This window comes from Lepisma saccharinum, chromosome 1 (genome assembly GCF_977018435.1).
Source record: "Lepisma saccharinum chromosome 1, izLepSacc3.1, whole genome shotgun sequence".
Lineage (NCBI taxonomy): Eukaryota > Metazoa > Arthropoda > Insecta > Zygentoma > Lepismatidae > Lepisma > Lepisma saccharinum.
The window spans coordinates 190,094,714-190,114,530 of NC_139229.1; the positions used below are offsets into that span (position 1 = coordinate 190,094,714).

The 19,817-nt window shown below is 37.2% G+C and overlaps 1 protein-coding gene across 1 annotated transcript; it reads right to left on the minus strand.

Moving 5' to 3' along the window:
- Nucleotides 1–2,381: 2,381 nt before the first annotated feature.
- LOC145987730 (uncharacterized) lies at nucleotides 2,382–17,406 on the minus strand. The gene is made up of 5 exons (XM_083122347.1): nucleotides 17,274–17,406; nucleotides 15,247–15,392; nucleotides 6,955–7,147; nucleotides 3,885–4,018; nucleotides 2,382–3,017 (listed from the first exon to the last, which is right to left on the minus strand). Exons 1-5 carry the CDS (start codon nucleotides 17,404–17,406, stop codon nucleotides 2,382–2,384), a joined length of 1,242 nt encoding a protein of 413 aa, XP_082978473.1.
- Between the last annotated feature and the right edge of the window lie 2,411 nt (nucleotides 17,407–19,817).

A 19,817-nucleotide genomic window follows, 5' to 3' on the forward strand; every position in this document is an offset into this window, starting at 1 on the left:
GTTATTCTCTCCTTACTATGCAGTGTTGAGATTTATATTGTACTTTTTTCATACTAAACATTTAAAACGACACACACTGTATTTAGTAGCTAGGTTGAAGGGCTTTTACTAGTTTGAGCATAATTGACCATTTCCACATGCTGTACCAGGGGGAAATATTAAATCACATGTGAGTATATACATGGACGTCCGCAGGATTTTTTCCAGGGAGGGGCAAGGATGGTATATTTTTCCAGGGGGGGGCCAACATGGCATATTTTCCCCAATAATAGTGTTCATCCCTCATAAAACATTGCTTAAATTTGAATTTATCATGTTCGTGCAATAATTAACTCACATTATTGTGGCTGAAATTAAATTATATGTGTGAAATATGTAAATTTTGGTTGACTTTCGTTTTCCAGGGGGGGGGCACGGCCCCCCTTGCCCCCCCTTCCGGACGCCCATGAGTATATACTCTTGACTGAACTAGAGCTGGTATTATTTGTTTGTACAACTTTGAAAATATCTTACTCTGTCGAGATACAAACTGTCTACGTACGAATAACAAACCAAGAATGACATTTCTAGCAAGGGGTTGCTAAACTTTCGCAAGAAATAGACATCTGCAGCTTTTGTGTACTGGAGGAAAGAAAATTTGTTCTGCAAATAAGATCCTTCTTGAAAATCCTCTAAACAAAGAATTTCTATTGACACACAAATTACCCTCAGCCTCTAGTGGGAAAAGGGCGATTGAGACCTGAAATAAATTGATGGAAAAAATGGAAAGAAACTTACATGACCTACCATCAGTGTTTCAATAGTATTTCTATGAAAAAATCAGTATAAAATGACTTTACTCACCTAATCAGCTTAACACTATGGTCTTCCATGAAGACCTTGCACATATTGCATGTGATGTGCCAAATAGCAACCACTTGTAGAGTTGTATGCCTCTCACATGGAACGAACGCTTGTTAGAGCTGAAAAAAATAATATTATAATGTCGACAAGAGTGCCTAATTTTATAACAAGTTGGTTACCTCTACAAAAGACAGCTAAAAATTTAGAGAAGCAATGGAGAGACGTTCTAAACATCTTAAGTGATATTAAAAGTAGGTAATCTGATTCCAATTAAGAAGAAACATGCACTATTAAGAAGTATTGCTTAGTAATAAGTTAATAACCATTAAAAATTACTTATACCGATGACCAAGAGTGCACCAGTCGAAAATCATCTTTGATTGAGAACCCAAAAAATGTACTCTTTTTTTTTTTATCAAGGTATCTAGCCAGATATAATATGAGCCAAGGAGATCTAGTCGTAGGGCGTACGGGAGATGTGGAGGTTCAAATCTCAGGCTGGGGGATCTAAGGTCAGAACTTTTGCAGCCTTATTCCTGCATAAAGCAGCTCTGAGGTTCACCCAGCCTCAAAGCAATGGGTACCTGGAGACAACCCTGCAGGGTAAAGGTGGCTGGAGCATGTTGCTGATTGCATCATCTCCAAAATGGCCGAAATCAAGTCGTACCCCCACAACCTGTAAATGTGCCTTCATGACATGATGCTTTATGCAAGGGGAACTTCACGTTAACCAGAGGCTGGGAAAGTTGAAGTTTTCTGAATGTCTATAGATCTCTCAGTTGAATATATATTTCTGAGAGGTATTCTTTTGTTTTCTCAATAGTAGACTTAGACATAATAAAGAAAGTAAATTACTACATTTTGTATAAAAGTACTCAAAATTAATCTGAACAACGTTTCCACTGAATAATTTTTGTTGTCACAATGCAAAAATTTGAGAAAACTAAATTATGATATCTAGGTGCTTAAGTATTTGCCTCCATTGTCATTCCCAAATGCTGTACACCAACACAGAAATTAGCTTATCTGTGCATAAAATAGACTATAAACAAAAGCTCAACCTCAATTAGGGCTAAAAATTGTCACTGAAATTAGGAATTAATTTAGAAATTTCTAGTGTGTGTAATTAAATATTAGTGGTTCGTAGTAGTTGAAGGGACCTAATGATTAATGAATTATTTATAATTTAGTGATGTCAACTTGAATTAGTATTAGTATTAGTATAGTCTCAGCGAGTAGCCATCATGCAGATTGGAGTAAAAAAAAGAAAATAAAGGTGCAATGCTGTACAACTTCATGTTTCCTATCATGTTAGATAGATTGAATAAATGAATGAAGAAATAAACATTGGATTACAAAGGGAGGCGTGATCAACTATTCTGAGAGGCAAGAATCACTTCGTAACCTAACAATCTCTAAAGAAAATTAATACTTACTCTAGTGTACACTCCACCCTTCCGAAATGTATGGAAAGGTGGAAGAACAACCTTGCACTTGGTGTGTCTAGTTCTGTTATTCCAGTCTTCTTTGGTTTGCACTTATTCTCCCTTCACTGCCGAATCAAGGTCTCCACTCCTTGATCCAGCTGGAGCATTGTAAGTATTTTGTTGCATGTCTTCCAAGTATCTACTTGTTGATTCAGCATTATTTATTTGATGCCATGGTTTTCCATCTGAATTTGTAACCAATTTCCTCCCTAAGTATACGTCACTTGAAATAATTAACCGATCACTATCTATTAAAGTTTTCTTCTTTCTGTTTGCCCTCGAGATGATACTGTTTCCAATTTCTTGATACGCTCTTTGTCGGTTTTGAACTTTATCTTTATCTTTGTTTTGAGAATTCATGACCTTTCTGTTTGCCCTTGAGATGATAGTTTTTCCAATTTCTTGATATGCTTTCTGGCGGATTCGAACTCTGTCTTGATCGTTCTTTGCTGAATTCTTGCCTTTCAGAGCTTGAAGCCATTTTCTTATCCACGCACTGCATGAAGCTGAATCTTTGTTGGGATCTTCCTTCTGTGAATTCTTTCTATTTAGAACTTGATGGATTTTTCTTAACCACCCACCACTACTTGAAGTTTTAGTAAGAATATTGTCAAATGTCTGTGGATGTGGGTGGATGTCCAGAAAGGGTTCCACATTTTGATTTGTATCCAATTTGCAGTTCGTCTTCTACAAGGACATGGAAACATTACAAGATAAAACTATTCATATGCATTTCCTCTTAATAATTCATGTTACTCTCGAGTTGATATTTGAAAATATGTTTTGGAGAACATCAACAAAACTCTATACTCTGTCCCAGGAATCTGTGGAGCAAGGTGGTGCATATTGGCAGATGGGTGCTTCTGTAAATGGCACTGACTTCCCTTCTCAAGAGCCCTCTTGAGTCACTACTTGTGCAGAGACTTGTTTCCTTTCGCTCGCTCCAGAGATTCCTGATAGTGCATAATGATTTTTTTATACATACAGTTATTTATGATATGCACTCATTGGCATGCTCAGGATTTTTGAAAGGGGTGGGTATACAAATTTTTACTTAGTCATTTCTAATTTAAGAACTTTTTCCTCCCTTTGAGTATATTTTTAGGAATATTGTGCCAATGGGGGAGGGTTGTGACCCCTACCAACCTCCTCCCTTGGGCACATCACCCACCACATGCACTACAGCATTTTCTACAGTAATAAATAGAGTGGCAGGTTGGGAGGTTGATGCACAGTCTCACCACCAAAGATTAGACATTTGAATCCTGGCTTTGACATTTTTGTCATTATCCAAAAAGGTGCAAAGATGACTTTTAAAGATGAACGCAAATAGGAAGAGATATATATTTTAACCTGCTTGTATATCAGATAGCCTAATCAGGACTTAAAAATTAAATCCAAGTAACTGTGTCATTCTCTTGGCAGGAATTGTATCCATGTGTGTTGCTAGACAATGTCTCTCAAATCCGTAACAAAATAGCTTTTGCATCGGTGTTTAACATGGATGAAGTCCGAAATCACTCATTAAAGTATCAAATTTCACTTTATACTTACATTACAACAGCTTGCAGTCAGTAACGGTGAAACAGGACGTGAATTGAGAATACAATGAACACTGAGCACTGTGTGAGGCGCAAATTCATCTTCTGCTTGTGCTTTTTTAATTTCGAGGCTTACTTCAGAACCATCTGCAAGTGAAGAAATTAGTGGCACCAGAGTAAAATAATTCACAACTAAATGTGTGCATATGTACTATAACAATATAAACTAATCAAGAATGTTTTCCTTCATAAATTTGGGCGTTCATCATACAGTAGCACGCCTATTACTTTTATAAAGGGATGAAACATTTTCTTGCTTCTGAAGGGTCAGACAAATTTCTCAAGAACTTCTTTTTTGTTGTTTCCTGGATATTGTTTAAGTTTTTTCCTTCTTCTTGTAAAATATTCCTAAATATAAAGTTCTTTTTCTTCTTCCACCTGCAGGTCTGGGTTACCGAGACCTGTTCTGCAACTACAAAAATTGATCATTCCATCAGTGATTTTTGCTCGTAAACAGTCTGTACTCCGTTGAATTAGTGTAGTTTGCATTGTGTGAAGATGCCGAAGGAAAAATCATCGAAGATTGTTTTACTGAAACAGTGGATTATAGGAGAGCCTACTTTACAAATGGATGGGAGAGCGATTTTCTGCAGACTATGCTGTAAGGAAGTAAGTATAATATTTTTTTCTTTTTTATACTCAACTTGGTCTCTTTTTTTTTTTTAGTGAACCCTAACAGTGTGAATCCAGAAGTTATTAAAATATTTTGTATTGTTTCAGATACCATGTGACAAAAAATATCAAGTACTTCAGCACACGAAGACTGCTATCCACCCAAGAAATTCTAGCAAGACCTGCAAGCAGCAAACAATAGAAACTGTACTTGATAAACAAAAAACAAGTGAAGATGGTTTCGCTGGTGACCTGTGCGAAGCGCTGATAGCAGCTAACGTTCCTTCAAGAAAGTTGAGCAATCCTGAATTTCGTAGCTTCTTAGCAAAGTATTGCGAGAAAAAGTTCCAGACGAGTCAACACTACGAAAGACTTATATTGGTCCACTGTATTCCGAGGTAAGTTGTTTTCGCAGTGCTTTCGAGAACTTCGTGGTAAAATTGCAAGCGACGTTTTATTTAACAAACGAAAGAAACAAACTAATCTACTTCTTTTATTTTTTTTCAATTTACTCTGAAGCTGTATAGAGTAATAAAAATTCTCAAGGAATATTATGTTTTAAATTCTTAATTTAAAATTAAATATTTATTATGCAGGTTTTACATGGTGTCAGGGATGATATCACAGATTTTCCAGTGTGGCTGGAATTTTTTTTTGTCCCTATATTTATCCTTTAGTACATAATTTGTATATTTCAGTGAATATTTTACTTGTTTTAGTGCATAGATGCATGCATATGAGGATCACTATTTATATTTTGAGCCTAACAATGAAAAAACAGGAATTTGGCATTGAAAACTGCTTTATTGTTTTTCGAGGTATTCTCCTTTATGGTCAATACACTTTTGCATTTGTTCGAACCATTTGTCAAAGCAGTTTTTCCAATCTTCTTGAGATGCCTCCATAATATGGTTTTTGAACGCATCAACGGTGTCTTCCGCCAACGAAAATCGTTGTCCACGCAGTTTATTCTAGACATTTGGGAACAAAAGGAAGTCATTGGGTGCCAAATCAGTACTGTATGGCGGATGACCCATCAATTCGATTTTTTGACTGTTCATAAAGTAGGTTGTTAGACGAGATGTGTGACAGCTGGCATTGTCTTGATGAAGAATGATCCGACGGCGTTTGTTTGTTTTCCATATTTGACCGAAGACCTCTGGCAAACAAATTGTTGTGTACCATTCAGAGTTGACCGTTCTACGTTCCTCTAAAGGCACAGTTGCCACATGACCAGTTTTCCCGAAAAGCAGGCGACCATTTGTTTCGATGTGCTTCGAGCGTGAACAACTTTTGTTGGATTGGGCTCATCTTGAAACACCCATACAGTCGACTGCTGTTTACGTTCCGGCTCATTTGCATATATCCATGATTCGTCACCTGTTACAATCTTATATACGTCTTTTGAAGCACCACGATTGTATTTATTGAGCATTTGTTTGTACCAATTGACGCGAGCATCTTTTTGAGTTTTTGTCAAATTGTGTGGGATCCAACAAGAACATACCTTTCTCACAGCTAAATGATCATGTAATATTTTATATATGCTGGTGGAACTAATGCCTATGGTTGCCTCAATCTCACAGTATGTCACATGACAATCTTGCAGTATTAGGTTTTGCACAGCATCAATGTTTTCTTGAGCAACAACTGATTTTGGACGACCTTCGCAAATCTCGTCGGTGAGCGAATGGCAGCCACGATTAAATTTGTTATACCAGCGTTTCACAGTGGCAAAGGATGGGGCTTCATCGCCAAATGTGGAAGTAAGTTGATCGATGCACTCTTGTCTTGATAATCAACGTCGAAAATCGTAAAAAAATCATCACACGAAAATGTTCACGAGTTAATTCCATTTTATTGTTGTCACGCAATCTCCAAGGCAACATAAACAACACAAATCAAGCTATTGACAAAACATTTGAAGTACGTTATGGTCAATAATGCCAGACGATTCCGTGCAAATGTCAAATCGCGCCAAACGTCGATCAGTGTTGCCAAGGCTCAAAATATAAATAGTGGTCCTCGTATTTTCCACTTGTTTAGTGCATATTGATCCGTACTTTACTCATAACGTATCGCATGACCTTCACATTTACCATAGATAAATATTGCCCTCCCCCTTCCGTTGTTGAAAGATTTACCATGACGTTTGACAAGTCTTGCAATAACTACTTAAAAATGTCACACTTCACCACTGTTTGTATCCAAATAATGTTAGTGTGTCATGTTTGAATCTGCCAAATAGTTTTAAGGAAGTACAACCCTGAAAGAATTTCAATGAAAACAAATACTGAATTATAATAATATAAAAAAGGTCTCCTCCTTCTTACTCAACTGAGAAGCACTACTACTTTCAGGAAAAAGCTGCTTCCAAATTCTACACTGGACTTTTCTCCCAAGCGTCTTACCTTTCTTTACACTTTCTATAACTGAAGTGGTCTGTCTGTCATTGTCATCCTGTTGACTAGTGGAACATGCAACATTCTGTGGAATTACCTTCAAGTTGAAAACCTGAGTGCTGCTGAGGGAGAATTTTGCATGATTCAGTTCCTTATCTGAAACTCTTTCCGATTCGTTTGTTCCTTCTCTCTTTGTTGGGTTCTAAAAAAAGAACATAATGTGAATATAGTGATGACTACAAGGAGCTCACAGCAACACTTAGTTATTTACTTTCCGTACTCCCTATTCCAGTAATTTCCTCATGAAACCCTTTGTTCTCTCCCCACAAATGATGGAGAGATATTTACCTTCCTTACATAAGAATCATTCTATTAGATTTCATGAGAAGTTAAATGGAACCCAAACTATTTTATAATTGTTTATATTATTGTTGATTTATTTTTTATTTATTTATTTACTCAGAGTTTCAGATAGTCTTATTTGTCCATTTTACCCTGAAACAACATAAAGTAGAAACAAACAATAACAAGATGGGATAGATTTACATGTTCTTGGTCTGTAATACATGAAACCCTCTGTTCACTCCCCACAAATGATGGAGAGATATTTACCTTCCTTACATAAGAATCACTCTATTAGATTTCATGAGACGTTAAATGGAACCCAAACTATTTTGTAATTGTTTATATTATTGTAGATTTATTTTTTATTTATTATTTATTCAGAGTTTCAGATACAGTCTTATTTCGCCATTTTACACTCAAACAACATATAGTATAAACAAACAATAACAAGATGGGATAGATTTACATGTTCTTAGTCAGTAATACGTAAATTACGTTCTGGAAGGAAAAATATCTACATCCAGGGAAGTTTGTTGTAGATTTCTGGCAGCCTGTAAAACAAGGAGCATTGTAGAAGGGATGGCATAGTGGTCGGGTTGTGGAAGAGTTGCAGGTTGCGTGTTTGCTTTTGGGGTACCCTAAGTGTGAATTCACTGATTAGATCTGTTCTGATTTTGCCATTTATTATCTTGTATAAAAATTTCATGTCAGCTAGATCATGACTAAAGGATGAAGAGTGAATATTCAGAGCAGCCATGGTGTCTGATTTGGATACATGTCGGAAAGAAGGTATTCTATGGTGAACAATGGGAAGAAAGAAACTGAGAACAAAATCTATTGTGGTATGATTGGTTTTAGAGACCATTGCCCAAATTGGGGAGCAGTACTCAAGGATGGGTGAGATGAAAGATTTAAAGAATAAGGCAAGAGATGATGATGGGTTTTGAACTTCACTAAATCTGTATAGAAGACCAAGAAGGCAGATGGCTTTCTTAGTGATAGCTAGCTGTAATCATGGTTCCCACACACCTGGAAAACCTAGAAATCTCAGGTAATTTGAAAAAAAATACAAATCTCAGGGAAAATCTTGTAATTGATTAATGGTTCCCAATGAAGCAAAACTGAGGACCATCAGATCTACATTAATATCATGTAGTAAAATAGTTTTCTCAACAGATATGCCAGAAATTGAATATCATGAGGGGAAGGCCAGTCGAATGATGTATACTTAACCCCCATCACACTTGCACTTGCAACTGTCACTAACTTACCATTACGTACTAGCATTCCTAACTTCTTCATCGTAGATTATTTTTTTTGAGCACTGTTAAGTTGGTTTTGATTTTATCACATGGCAATGCATATGTGGAAAGTGGGTTTTCTGTAAATAAGCAGGTTTTAATAGAAAACTTGAAAGAAGAGTCTGTTGTGGCCAGTAGCGAAGCATAGTCTTACGAAGGAGGCAAGCAATGTTTCAGTACAACTAAAACATGTAGTACAACGACATGCCGAGAGGAAAGATTCAAGGTTTATAGCCTCATTTACCCAGTCGCTGGATTTGTCAAAATATCATAATAAAGTGACTGTACTAAAAATAAACCATATGATCTGCAAACGTCACATTTACTTTTTTAAAAAAAACCAGGTAACGTTATTCATATGATATTAAACGTTTTGCATATGCGCACTTTCCGCATACGACTAAAGGGAGACGGAATTTCTTACTTACTTATTAGTACCTTTATTTGTTCATTATTATTTAATATGGTCAAACGGTGACCAAACCGATTTAGATAAAAAAAAAATGGGAATCATTTGTTTATTTTACGCTGCATGATGTAATTTAGTATTTTTGGGCACCCTAAAAACCGCATTGGAGTAACTTAAACACTAAATAAAAAATTAAACACAAACAATAAAAAATTCATTTCAAAGCAAAGAAACACATGCATAGACGATGTACTCACCACAATAAATTTCAAACTCTTGGTGTTGGTAGACCCCCTTCCACGATTTTCATTTTAACACTTATCTCTCTCGAGCTAAACGAAGCAATTTTCAATTGCTCAATAATACACCCACACTTCACATCAACCGTTCCTAAATACGCGTTCATTCCGATAAATTCACAGCACAAAACACGAAGCAACAAACACTCACAGTATCCCACGCGCTTTCCACAACTGCAAATGAAAGCATCCACACAAGATCACTTTGAAAATCTCTGAAACAACAGAAAGTGATACCAACCTATTTCCTTAATTTTATCCATCACAAAGGAAAGATATATCAGTTTGGAGATAAAAATTACGCGGAGGAATCAGAATCATTTCAGCAGAACGAGTATGTATATTAATATTTAAGTAATAAAGTGTCATTCAATGGCGTGCCCGGGGCGAAGGGGGGGGGGTGGATGGTAGACATAACCCCCTTTTGGCCCATTATATCTAAGAGAAAACGTCAAAGGAAGTAAAAGATGACAAAATAGGGACCGTAAAAAAAAAGACCCTGGGAACACCACTTGCATCATAATAATAGAACTTAAAACATATTCGGACCTCCCCGATGGCGCAGTGGTAGTGTCGTCGCCTTGTAATCAAGGGGTTCCGGGTTCGATACCCGGTGGAGGCACAAGTGTTTCAGATCCCATTTTAAACTGTAGGTCCAGTCCCGATTAGCCTTACTGTGCATAAAGTGGACTTAAAACAACAAATCAATCAATCAATCATTAAAACATATTCTTGTGCTCATAATATGCAGAATGTATACGATTTACTTCTATGCCATGTACAAATATCAGTAGAAAGTTCTTTCTCAGATAGCTTTATTTTCACCCCAAGTTTTATTCAAAAGCAGTTAATTTATTGATTGTAAAATTTGTAAAAGAGCTCACTTGAATTACTGCGTAAATAATTTGGCAGTTGCAAACACTGGTAGCGGTCAACACTTCTGGCGTAATTTGAGCTGGACCGACCAGGAAGCAGGGTGCAGGACCAAGGTCCGTCCAATCTTCCCTCCCTCCCTGAGAAAACTTTTCACGGGGGTGCAGAAGTTCCACTGCCCCAACTCCCAATGTCAACTTTTTTTACGCGTTTTACATTTCGCGAAATCTAAAATAATTTGTAATATAATATGATATATATGGAATTTAGAACAGTGATAATAACTTCTTTTAGTTATTTTATGACTAACAATTATTATTATATTTGCGATCTTGTTTACGTGTTCATGAAGACAAATATTCGTTACTAGTTTTTGCTGGCAACGTACCCATAGATGAATCCTTCTGCTTTCGGTTGAACTCGGCTATTTTCGGGAATCACGCAAGCTCGGAAAGCACAGCTTTTTGTAGAAGCTTTGTGGACGGGTTCCACCAGAATTTCACGCTTCGCCATGTGACTCCTTCGGAGGCCTTATTTTCCCGCAGAACGGCTGCAAGCATTGAGGCTGGTGCTTGCTACAGAGCTGCTGGGGGAGTTTGCGGCCGCATTTTTTCGTGAAATCGAGTGCGATGGAAACTAAATACGGTTAGAACATTAAGTACATTAAATGATATTCGAATTATGCAAGCAGTGCTTGCATTGCTTGTACTATATCTTCGCCTCTGGTTGTGGCTATTCGGCAAGTTTATGATGCAGTGAAAGTGGTAGGAGGAGTGTTAAATGTAGAAGTAAGCAAAGATATGATACAGTGTTAAAGGTGCACGTATTAGATACGAAGAAGCATTGCAGAAGATGAGAAAGAAATGTGATCACAAAGACGACAAAAGGAAATAAATGAAACATAAAGCAAGTGAGATCCGTGCTTTACAAGCCAAACAACAAAAGATGCAAGAAGAAGCAAAGGCTATTTCAGAACAATTAAAAAAAACTCGAAGCTACTGAGAAGTAAAGTTTCTTAATTTGATGTATCAGACATTAAGTACATTTCTTGTTTTATATTTCAGTCTCGGTAACTTATTATTCCATTTTAAATCTGTACTAATAATTGTCACTTCATTTTTATATGTTTTTAAAATTTCAATAATTTGTTTGTCTTAACAATTATTGTAGGCATTACAGATTAATTGATATTGTATCTATTTATAAACATGTATGAAAAGTGTGAAAATATTTCAGTGTTCTATATCAGTTATGTTAAATTGTTTCAGAGTTGTGTAAAGTTCTAGAAAACTGGTCATCTTTGTTCTTAATTACATGCCAAGAAGTATGGTATGGCTATGAGGGGAAATGGAGGAGGCCATTGTAAAATTATAGTAGTCATTTACTGTTCATTCAATACTCTGGAAAAAAATTGAGGATTCTGGAAAATTCAGGGAAATCTCAGGGAAAATGGATTTGGAGTTTGCGTGGGAACCCTGTATAATATGATAATTAAAAGTGAGTTTTTCATCCATGATAATACCTAGGTCATTTTGAGTGGAAACATTTTGGATTGAATTGTTTTCAATAGCATAAGCAGACACCACTTTGTTCTTTTTTAGGGAAAATGTAAGGAAAGAGCATTTCTGAGGGTTTAATTCTAGATTCCACGGACGACACCACTTAACAAGTTCTGTGAGAGCATTTTGAAGAATCATCAATTCATGATGGGATGAGATCTCCTTGACGAGTTTACAATCATCTGCAAACAAAAGTATATTGATAGGGAGGGAGGCAAGTTTTTCAGGGAGGTCATCCATGTACAGAAGGAATAGGAGTGGGCTTAAGACACTCCCCTGAGGAACTCCAGACGAAATGGGAAGAAAGTTAGAAGATGTACCTGGAAGAACAACACTTTGTTCTCGCTCATGGAGGTAGTCCTGCAGAAAAGAGAGAAATTTTCCATGGATGTTAAATCTGGATGATAATTTATGTAGAAGAAATTTGATTAATTTTGTCAAAGGCTTTCGAAATATCCAAATATATAGTGTGAAGTTGGGAGTTATTATCAATAGCTCTGGCAGCATGAGAAAGTAAGACGGAAAGATTTGTTAGGCAAGAGCTGCCTGGAAGAAAACCATGTTGTGCTGTATTGATATACGGTGACGTAAACTGAAGTAACCTGTTTTTGATGATTTTTTTCACAAATAATTGATAGTGGCTATAGAAGTGAGATTGGTCTATAGGATTTAACACGTTTTTTATCTCCAGTTTTGTGAATGGGCACAATGTTGGTCCGTTTGAAGTTTTTTGGAAACACACCATCAGAGAAACATTTGTTGAGTAAGGCAGACAGGGGAAGAGCCAAAGAGTCGTTAGTTTTACGGTGTAATATTGTGGGGATTTCATCTGGACCTAGGGACTGGTGGAGGGGCAATGAAGCGAGAAGGTATTTTACTTCCTCGGGGGACGTTTTGATTGAATATAGTGTGCGAGGACAGACAGAATTTAAGTGGGGGAGAGGGTCTGAAACTAAGGGAGGGGAGAAGTTCTCATGCAAGAAAACATTGAAAAGTTCAGCTCTATCTTCTCCACTAGCAATATCAGTATTGTGAACAATTTCTTTAGGTATACGTGAGCTTTGTTTTCTTGAATTTAGTAATGTGAAGAAACTCTTTGGGTTTTTAGTACATTCAGTTGTTATGTTATTTGTATGTTCACTATATTTTTTTAGTAGGTATTTTGAATGACGTTTGATATCACAATAGGTACCGTGAGCGTGAACATTAGGGTGCAGCTTCCATAGGTACCAAGCCTGTTTTTTTTTTTATTTTTTAACACTAAGAGAACTTCTCTACCAAACCAGACGGGTTTTTGGTAGATCTTGGTCTCGCAGTGGGTGCGAAGTCTTTTATCGTGGCATGCAGTATTTTGACAAAGTTCTCAATGGCTTCGTTCACTTCCTCTTCCATCAACAAAAACCAAGGGTAAGCATTGAGCGCATGCTGGATGACATTCCATGAAGCTTTTCGCCATAGGAAGGGGGGAGGGGGGGTTGGTCCCGCTTGACGGATTCCTTATCTTTCTTCGTGGTAGGCAGGTGCATTGTGACGTCGAGTGAGTCATGATCAGAGGTTAGAATATTTTTTTCTGGAGTTACCTGCATATCAGGCAGGGTTGCCAGTACATAGTAAAGGTTGCTATCTCTACTAGTTTCTTGCATGTTGAACTGGTTTAACCCAATTCCGTGAATGAACGTATCAATAAACCACTGGTCATTTTGGCAGTTTATAGTTCCCGTATTTGGGCTTTCCCAATTAATGGAAGGTTGAAATCACCAAATAACATAATATCACTACTTGTCATTGCTGCTAATACCAAATCCTTGCAGGCTTCGAGGATGGAAATGGGAGGGTTCTTATGTGGGCGATAATATGAGCAGTTTTTTGTTTTTTTGAATATTGAGTTCTATCCAAATAATTTCACAATCCTTGATTAGGTCACTTCGTATTTTACAATTCCATTTAACATTAACACAGATCATCACTCCTCCACCACGACGACTTGCATGGTCATTTCTAAATACAGGGTGGAGCATTTTCGACTACCTATTTTATAATAAAGACAGAGGATTTGCTGATTAAATTAACTTTTATTTTTCATTTCTAGAACAAACTTTGCACCTTTGGATTACAGAAAATGTATACATGAACAATGTGCACACAATTATTTCTTGAAAATAATATATTTCAAATGACGTCCCTGGCAGGCAACACATAGTACAAGACGGTCTTGAAAGCTACACTTGGTGTTCTGACTGTTCTTTTTCTTCCATGCAGTATATTTTGAACACTTCCAACTTCACGCCATTGTTTCCACCATTCAATGATTGTTTTCCTGTTAGGAACTCGTCCACGGCATTGTTGATCACCATTCTCCCTGCGGAATGCATGCTGCACCGCTACAATTGACTTCATCAACACTTACTACTCCACACAGAACATACGTTGCTGTAGAGGCCAACGCTCCATTGCTACTGAAATCCAAAGTCCCAGTGTACACGAGGCAGAAGGAGACAGCCCTCCCAATGCATTTGTTTTGTAGTGTTGCCAACCTCAAACTGTGTAGTCGAAAATGCTCCACCCTGTACATTTAAAAATGGAAATTCACTCTCCATCACCGTGTCGTTTAGCCAAGTCTCGGTGAAAACTAAACAGTCATATTGTAATAGCTCGCTTAAGTGAACGTCACAGTCAGAAAATTTGTTTTTTCATACTTTGCATGTTCTGATAATACACGATAAAAACAATATCGTCATTGGTCCTCGGGCATCCATAGTCCCATCATGGCTGTGGTCAGGCCAGGAGAAGTTCCAACGGCCGGAAAAATAAAATTCCTATTTCCCATTTCCCACGTCTCAAACAATTAGCCACCATTGATCAAAGTTACTTTAGAGTTCTGATCCACATGTAGGTGGTATTGAAAAGCACAAATGAAGCACAACACCAAGAAAATAATACCACAATTTGCAGAGTGAAGAAACACACTCCCAGTACTATCTGCCTTCTTGTTAGTATCTTTCAAAATTTCCCATTAGACAATATTTCAATCTTGTTTTTCCTTGTGTGTTGCATGCACTATAGATTGAGATCAATTCTGGGAACAGGCAACATCAGTAAATGAGCCACAGGGTGGAGAAGCAAGATACCTCAGGCATCAAAATACCATTAACACTATTTCCTTCTCCTCAGGAATTGAAGGAATAATTTATGCAGCCCCAAGTTAGTAGACGATCAAGTTCTTTCTTTCAAGAAACCATTGCAGCCTACACAGAACTATTGGACCAGTAAAAGTTATCAGAAAATATCCTACTAAACTGACAAATTGGTTCTTTACAGATGAATCCCTTCCTTAAGTCATACAATGGTGGTTGTGTGTTTAGAAAACAGCAGAAAAATCAAGTACCACTTGACAAACAATAACCAAACATAATCCAGCAGCAGGGATTTTGCATTGGTGGCTTTAATATAGTGACACGGGTGTCAAGAAGAGCACCCTACATGATTGTTGAACTAGTATCTAAACTGAAACATACCTTTGTCAAACTACTTCTTCCTGCTGAGCAGGATACCAGCTGGTCTTTGAGGAGGTCCAAGGTAATATTCAATGCCTTGTTCTTTATCATCCACTCATCATCACAGATTGCAATTAATGTTAACTTGAGCTTTACTCTTGAATAACCTGAAGCGGCCAAAAACAATATTAGTAACAAATGCTTTAACTCTGAGAGGCAATTAAAGAGATAAAATGAAATCACTGCATTTATCAAATGATAAATTATGCTTCACATGAATAAATATCTGTGTGATTTCATTAACAAATGATCAGATAGATATATTGATTGGATTGGGTTTGTTTCCCAACAGAGCAGCTGCACAGTGGTTCAGATACCATTTTGAACTGTAGGCCTAGTCCCTATTAGCCTATTGGAGCATAAAATGGAGTCTTAAGCAAGTTACCAAGGGTTATCATGCTCTGAAGCAGTGTTCAGAGAATCATTGTTATCAGGGCCTCCCCGATGGTATAGTGGTAAGGTCATCAGGGCTCGGAAGTTGAAGACCTAAAATGTCAAAAAAGGACCTACAAACGAAAAAAGAATGTATAAATGTGATCCAAATTCATTAATATCTTCAGTTTTAATTACATACTTAATGAATATGCATGGCACCTCCTTATCTGACTTGAGATCTTTGCAGGCACATGCTCTCTGGTCGTATACACCATGCTGAAAGCTTCAAAAGAAGATAAAGTTGCCACTTGCAGTGCGATCTTCCAGACAAGTTAGGATTAAAGGACCTTGTACCGTACCTGCTTCAGTCGTCCAATAGTTTTTTTTAAATTTATTTTATCTTACTACAGAAATGATGTTTGAGAGGTGATGAACTGATGATGATTCGAATTGAGAAAGGGCAGTAACAACATAGTCGAAAGAAGGTGAAGTTGCAAAGAAAGCCGTTAAGACAAAAAAAAGAGCTAAAAAAGGAACAATAAGCCAAAAAGCTCCGAAAAAGGCAAAAAAAGAACAAATAAAACCCATCTTTTTCTGGCCTACAATGACCCAAAATGAACATATATTATGTTGGGCCTCGTCTTCGGACACTAGGAAGAAAAAAGATTTTTCCTCAACTTCCGAGTCCTATTCATCACCTTGTAATCAATGTGTCCAAATCTTGATACCCGGTGGAGGCACGTAGTGGATCGAATCCCACTTGGAGCTGTAGATCTAGTCCTGTGCATAAAGTGGACTTAAACAACAAATCAAGTGAAATCAAATTATTATCATCTCGAGTAGCCTTTTTAACATGGAATTGAATATTCTTTATTTTGTACATTATTTTTCATTTGGGATTTTCGTATGCGATTGATTTGAAGTACACGGTTTGGGCTCCTTTTAAACTGTAGAGATGTAAGTAAGGATGCATATAGACTGTTCCTTTGCATACAGGACATGCACAACGTGAGAATGTGAGCGATCGTCAAAAGATAACATGGAAGGGAACTAATTGGTATCAATTGAGGAGCTCAGGAGTAAAACTTAATAACCCCACGCTCCATTAAAAAAAGAAATGAGATGACATTAGATGTAGTTGCTGCACAGTCTCCTGTTGCTCATTCATTAGTGAACAAGGTCTCTTCAGTATCTGGAATTGGCAACACACCCAGGAACATATGGATAATATGTAAGCTCACTGAAAGTTAATTTTTATTCAATCTATTAGTGCATTGGACGAACTTTCATTGAGTTTTTCTCAGTTTCATACTTTTGTGGGTTATAAAACATGTTCTGGTTGATTTATTGATTTGCTTTATTTTACTTCGCCTTTTGTGCCACTTTTGGCTAATTTCCAAAGATGGAGATGAGTGATGATATGAAGAAATTGATGAATGGACACTTACAAACATCCATGCCCAGGCCGGGATTCGAACCTGGGTCCCCTGGCATCATAGCTCAATGTGCTAACCACTCTGCCACGGGGGTCGGCAACATGCTCTGGTGATTCCCTACAGTTGAACAGCATTTTAACCTAATTTCCTACTTTTGTTGTTCCTTATATACCTTACCTACTGCAAGACGCACACGAAGAAGTAACCTTGATCCACTTTTCTCGATGATGCAACTTGTTATAGCTTCAGAAGGATAGGAGTCTGTGGTGAATGGCAAGAGAACTTGAGATTGGTCGTGCAGAACGGCCATGACGATAATCTTATTATAAGCTATGTTGTGATGGAGACAAATAGACTGGATACTTGAAGACGGCAAGCGGCTCACTGAAAGTTAATTTTTATTCAATGTATTAGTTTCACATTACAGGAGATTAAAAGTTCATTAGCAATTATCCTGCAATGCTGCAGGCATCCTGTCCCAAGACAAGACATTCATGTAAACACATCAAACAGACTGTTGGAGCAGAATCGAGTCATTACAAAGTACTAAACAATAACCAGGCATAAACTAAATGTTAAAATTCTATTGTAAAACTATGACTGACTAGATTATGTCAATGTAAGACAATTAGAAGAAACAAATAAACAACAGTTGCATAGGTGAAAATTATCCATTTTACAAGGAAATTCAGAATTAGGCTGTAGCTACTTACGATGCGAGGGTTGTGGAGAGAGTGCTGAAAACCAAGCATCTGAGGGTAGAAGACGGCATATTGTGGTAGCTCTAATTTTGACCAACGGCCAAAATGATGGTGTGGGAAGAACCTGAAAGTACCAAACAAGAAAATCAGACAACATCTACAATACTACAATACTAGTCTGCTCCAACGAGTGGATTTTCCCATGCAAGGTAATTGGTAATTGAGAGAAGTATTCGAAACAAATACAAGTTCACTAAAGCAACTCTTGATAAGCATCAAGGCTATTATGTGGAGACTGGTTGTGGAAGGTAGGACATGGAGGCGGTATTTTATTATCTCAAAAGGGTTGGCCACCTAACCTCCTGTCACCCCTCTCTGCATATTGTATCTTGATTCTAATGATACATGTTGGGATGGTAGTCTCTATACATATCACATGACTAGAGCCTGGAAGTTCAGGCATTTATTTTTGTTAAAATAGGCAGGCAAAAAGGCATTTATAATGTGGAAAATAGGCACTAGAATGAAAAAAATGGCAAAATAAACCAAAAAAGGCACATTTGGAAGTAACTTCCTTTTATCTATAATCTGTGGCAAAATGTTAAAATCTACATTGGGAAGAGCATTTCAATTTTCTCCGTCTTGATTGCACATAACTACAAGGTGTTCTTTTTAAGTTCTCAACATTCATTGTTAGTCGTCTGTCAGAGAGAATGTTTTTCATAATAGAAAATGATCTTTCTACTTCGACAGAAGTTATTGGAGCATACATAAAAGAAGCTAATGTACCTGGACTGATTTTGGTAACAGCATTTTCACCTTTTAGTATATCACAAATTGTTTTCAATTGTTTCAAGTCCTCATTTGCACTCACTACCCGTTTGCACTTTTCCGCAACAGCTGACCCCTTTTCTCCTGGCACTTCCGTCATCTGCTGCATAGATTCCTCGAAGATTTTCATGGATGCTACAAGAGTCACCTCTTTTTTCTAGCTTTGTAATTGTGTCTGGCAATGCACCATAATGTGCAAAAATAAACGACAGTTCATTCTTCAGTCCTGAATAGCACAGGAGTTTTTCACTTCACGAATTGAAGCCGCTTCATTTTCTGGAAGAGCATCGATCACCTCACTGATTTTTTCAAGGTTGTTAGCATAATATATAGCTGCTGATATCCAGGTTCCCCATCTTGTCAAGACTGGTTGCGGAGGTAAACTAAGCTCAGGCGCAACTTCATGAAATTTTCGGGTTCAAGAGGGAGATTTCAGAAATATCTTCTTTGTGTTCGAAATCAACCTCTCCACTTCAGCAGTCAATCATGCACAAGGAAATGTTAACCGAAAGGCAATATCCAAACTCAGCATGAAATACTTTTTTCTCACACTTTTCTCCTTCAGCAATGTGTAAACATGCGTGAGTTCAATATTACTTAAATAAGGCGAAAATTATTCACATAATAAACGGAAGAAAAATAAATGCCTACATATTTTTTTAAAAAATGGTCAAATTTAATTGAAAAAGGCAAAAAAAGGCATTATAATTAAAAATAGGCAGTGGGGTCCCAAATAGGCAAAATAGGCAAAATGAAAAGGCTTCTATAACATTCCAAATAACATAAAAAACGTATATCCGGAAAAATGTATTAATCAATATATGCAGTAGATAAAGAGAGGCATTTTGCCAAACTTCCGGGCTCTACACATGACCTTAAATAACTGGTGGACCCCTTTCCTCCTTCTGAACACCCGAAACACACTGAAGATGAAAAGATCTTCACAATAACCAGTTTACCTGTGAACCCTGTTTCGATGATTTGAACCCACCAACTAATATCACTCATCCTGTATGTATGCAACCTAGCACTACAAATCCTGACTTGTTACAGATACACAATCATAATTTTTCTCACTGGAAGCATGAAGGCTGTGGTTGCACGAACACTACACTTTCAGTGGCAACTGAAGCACAATATTCCAAGTTTGATTTAGTTTAAATCCACTTTATATACAGATAGACCAATC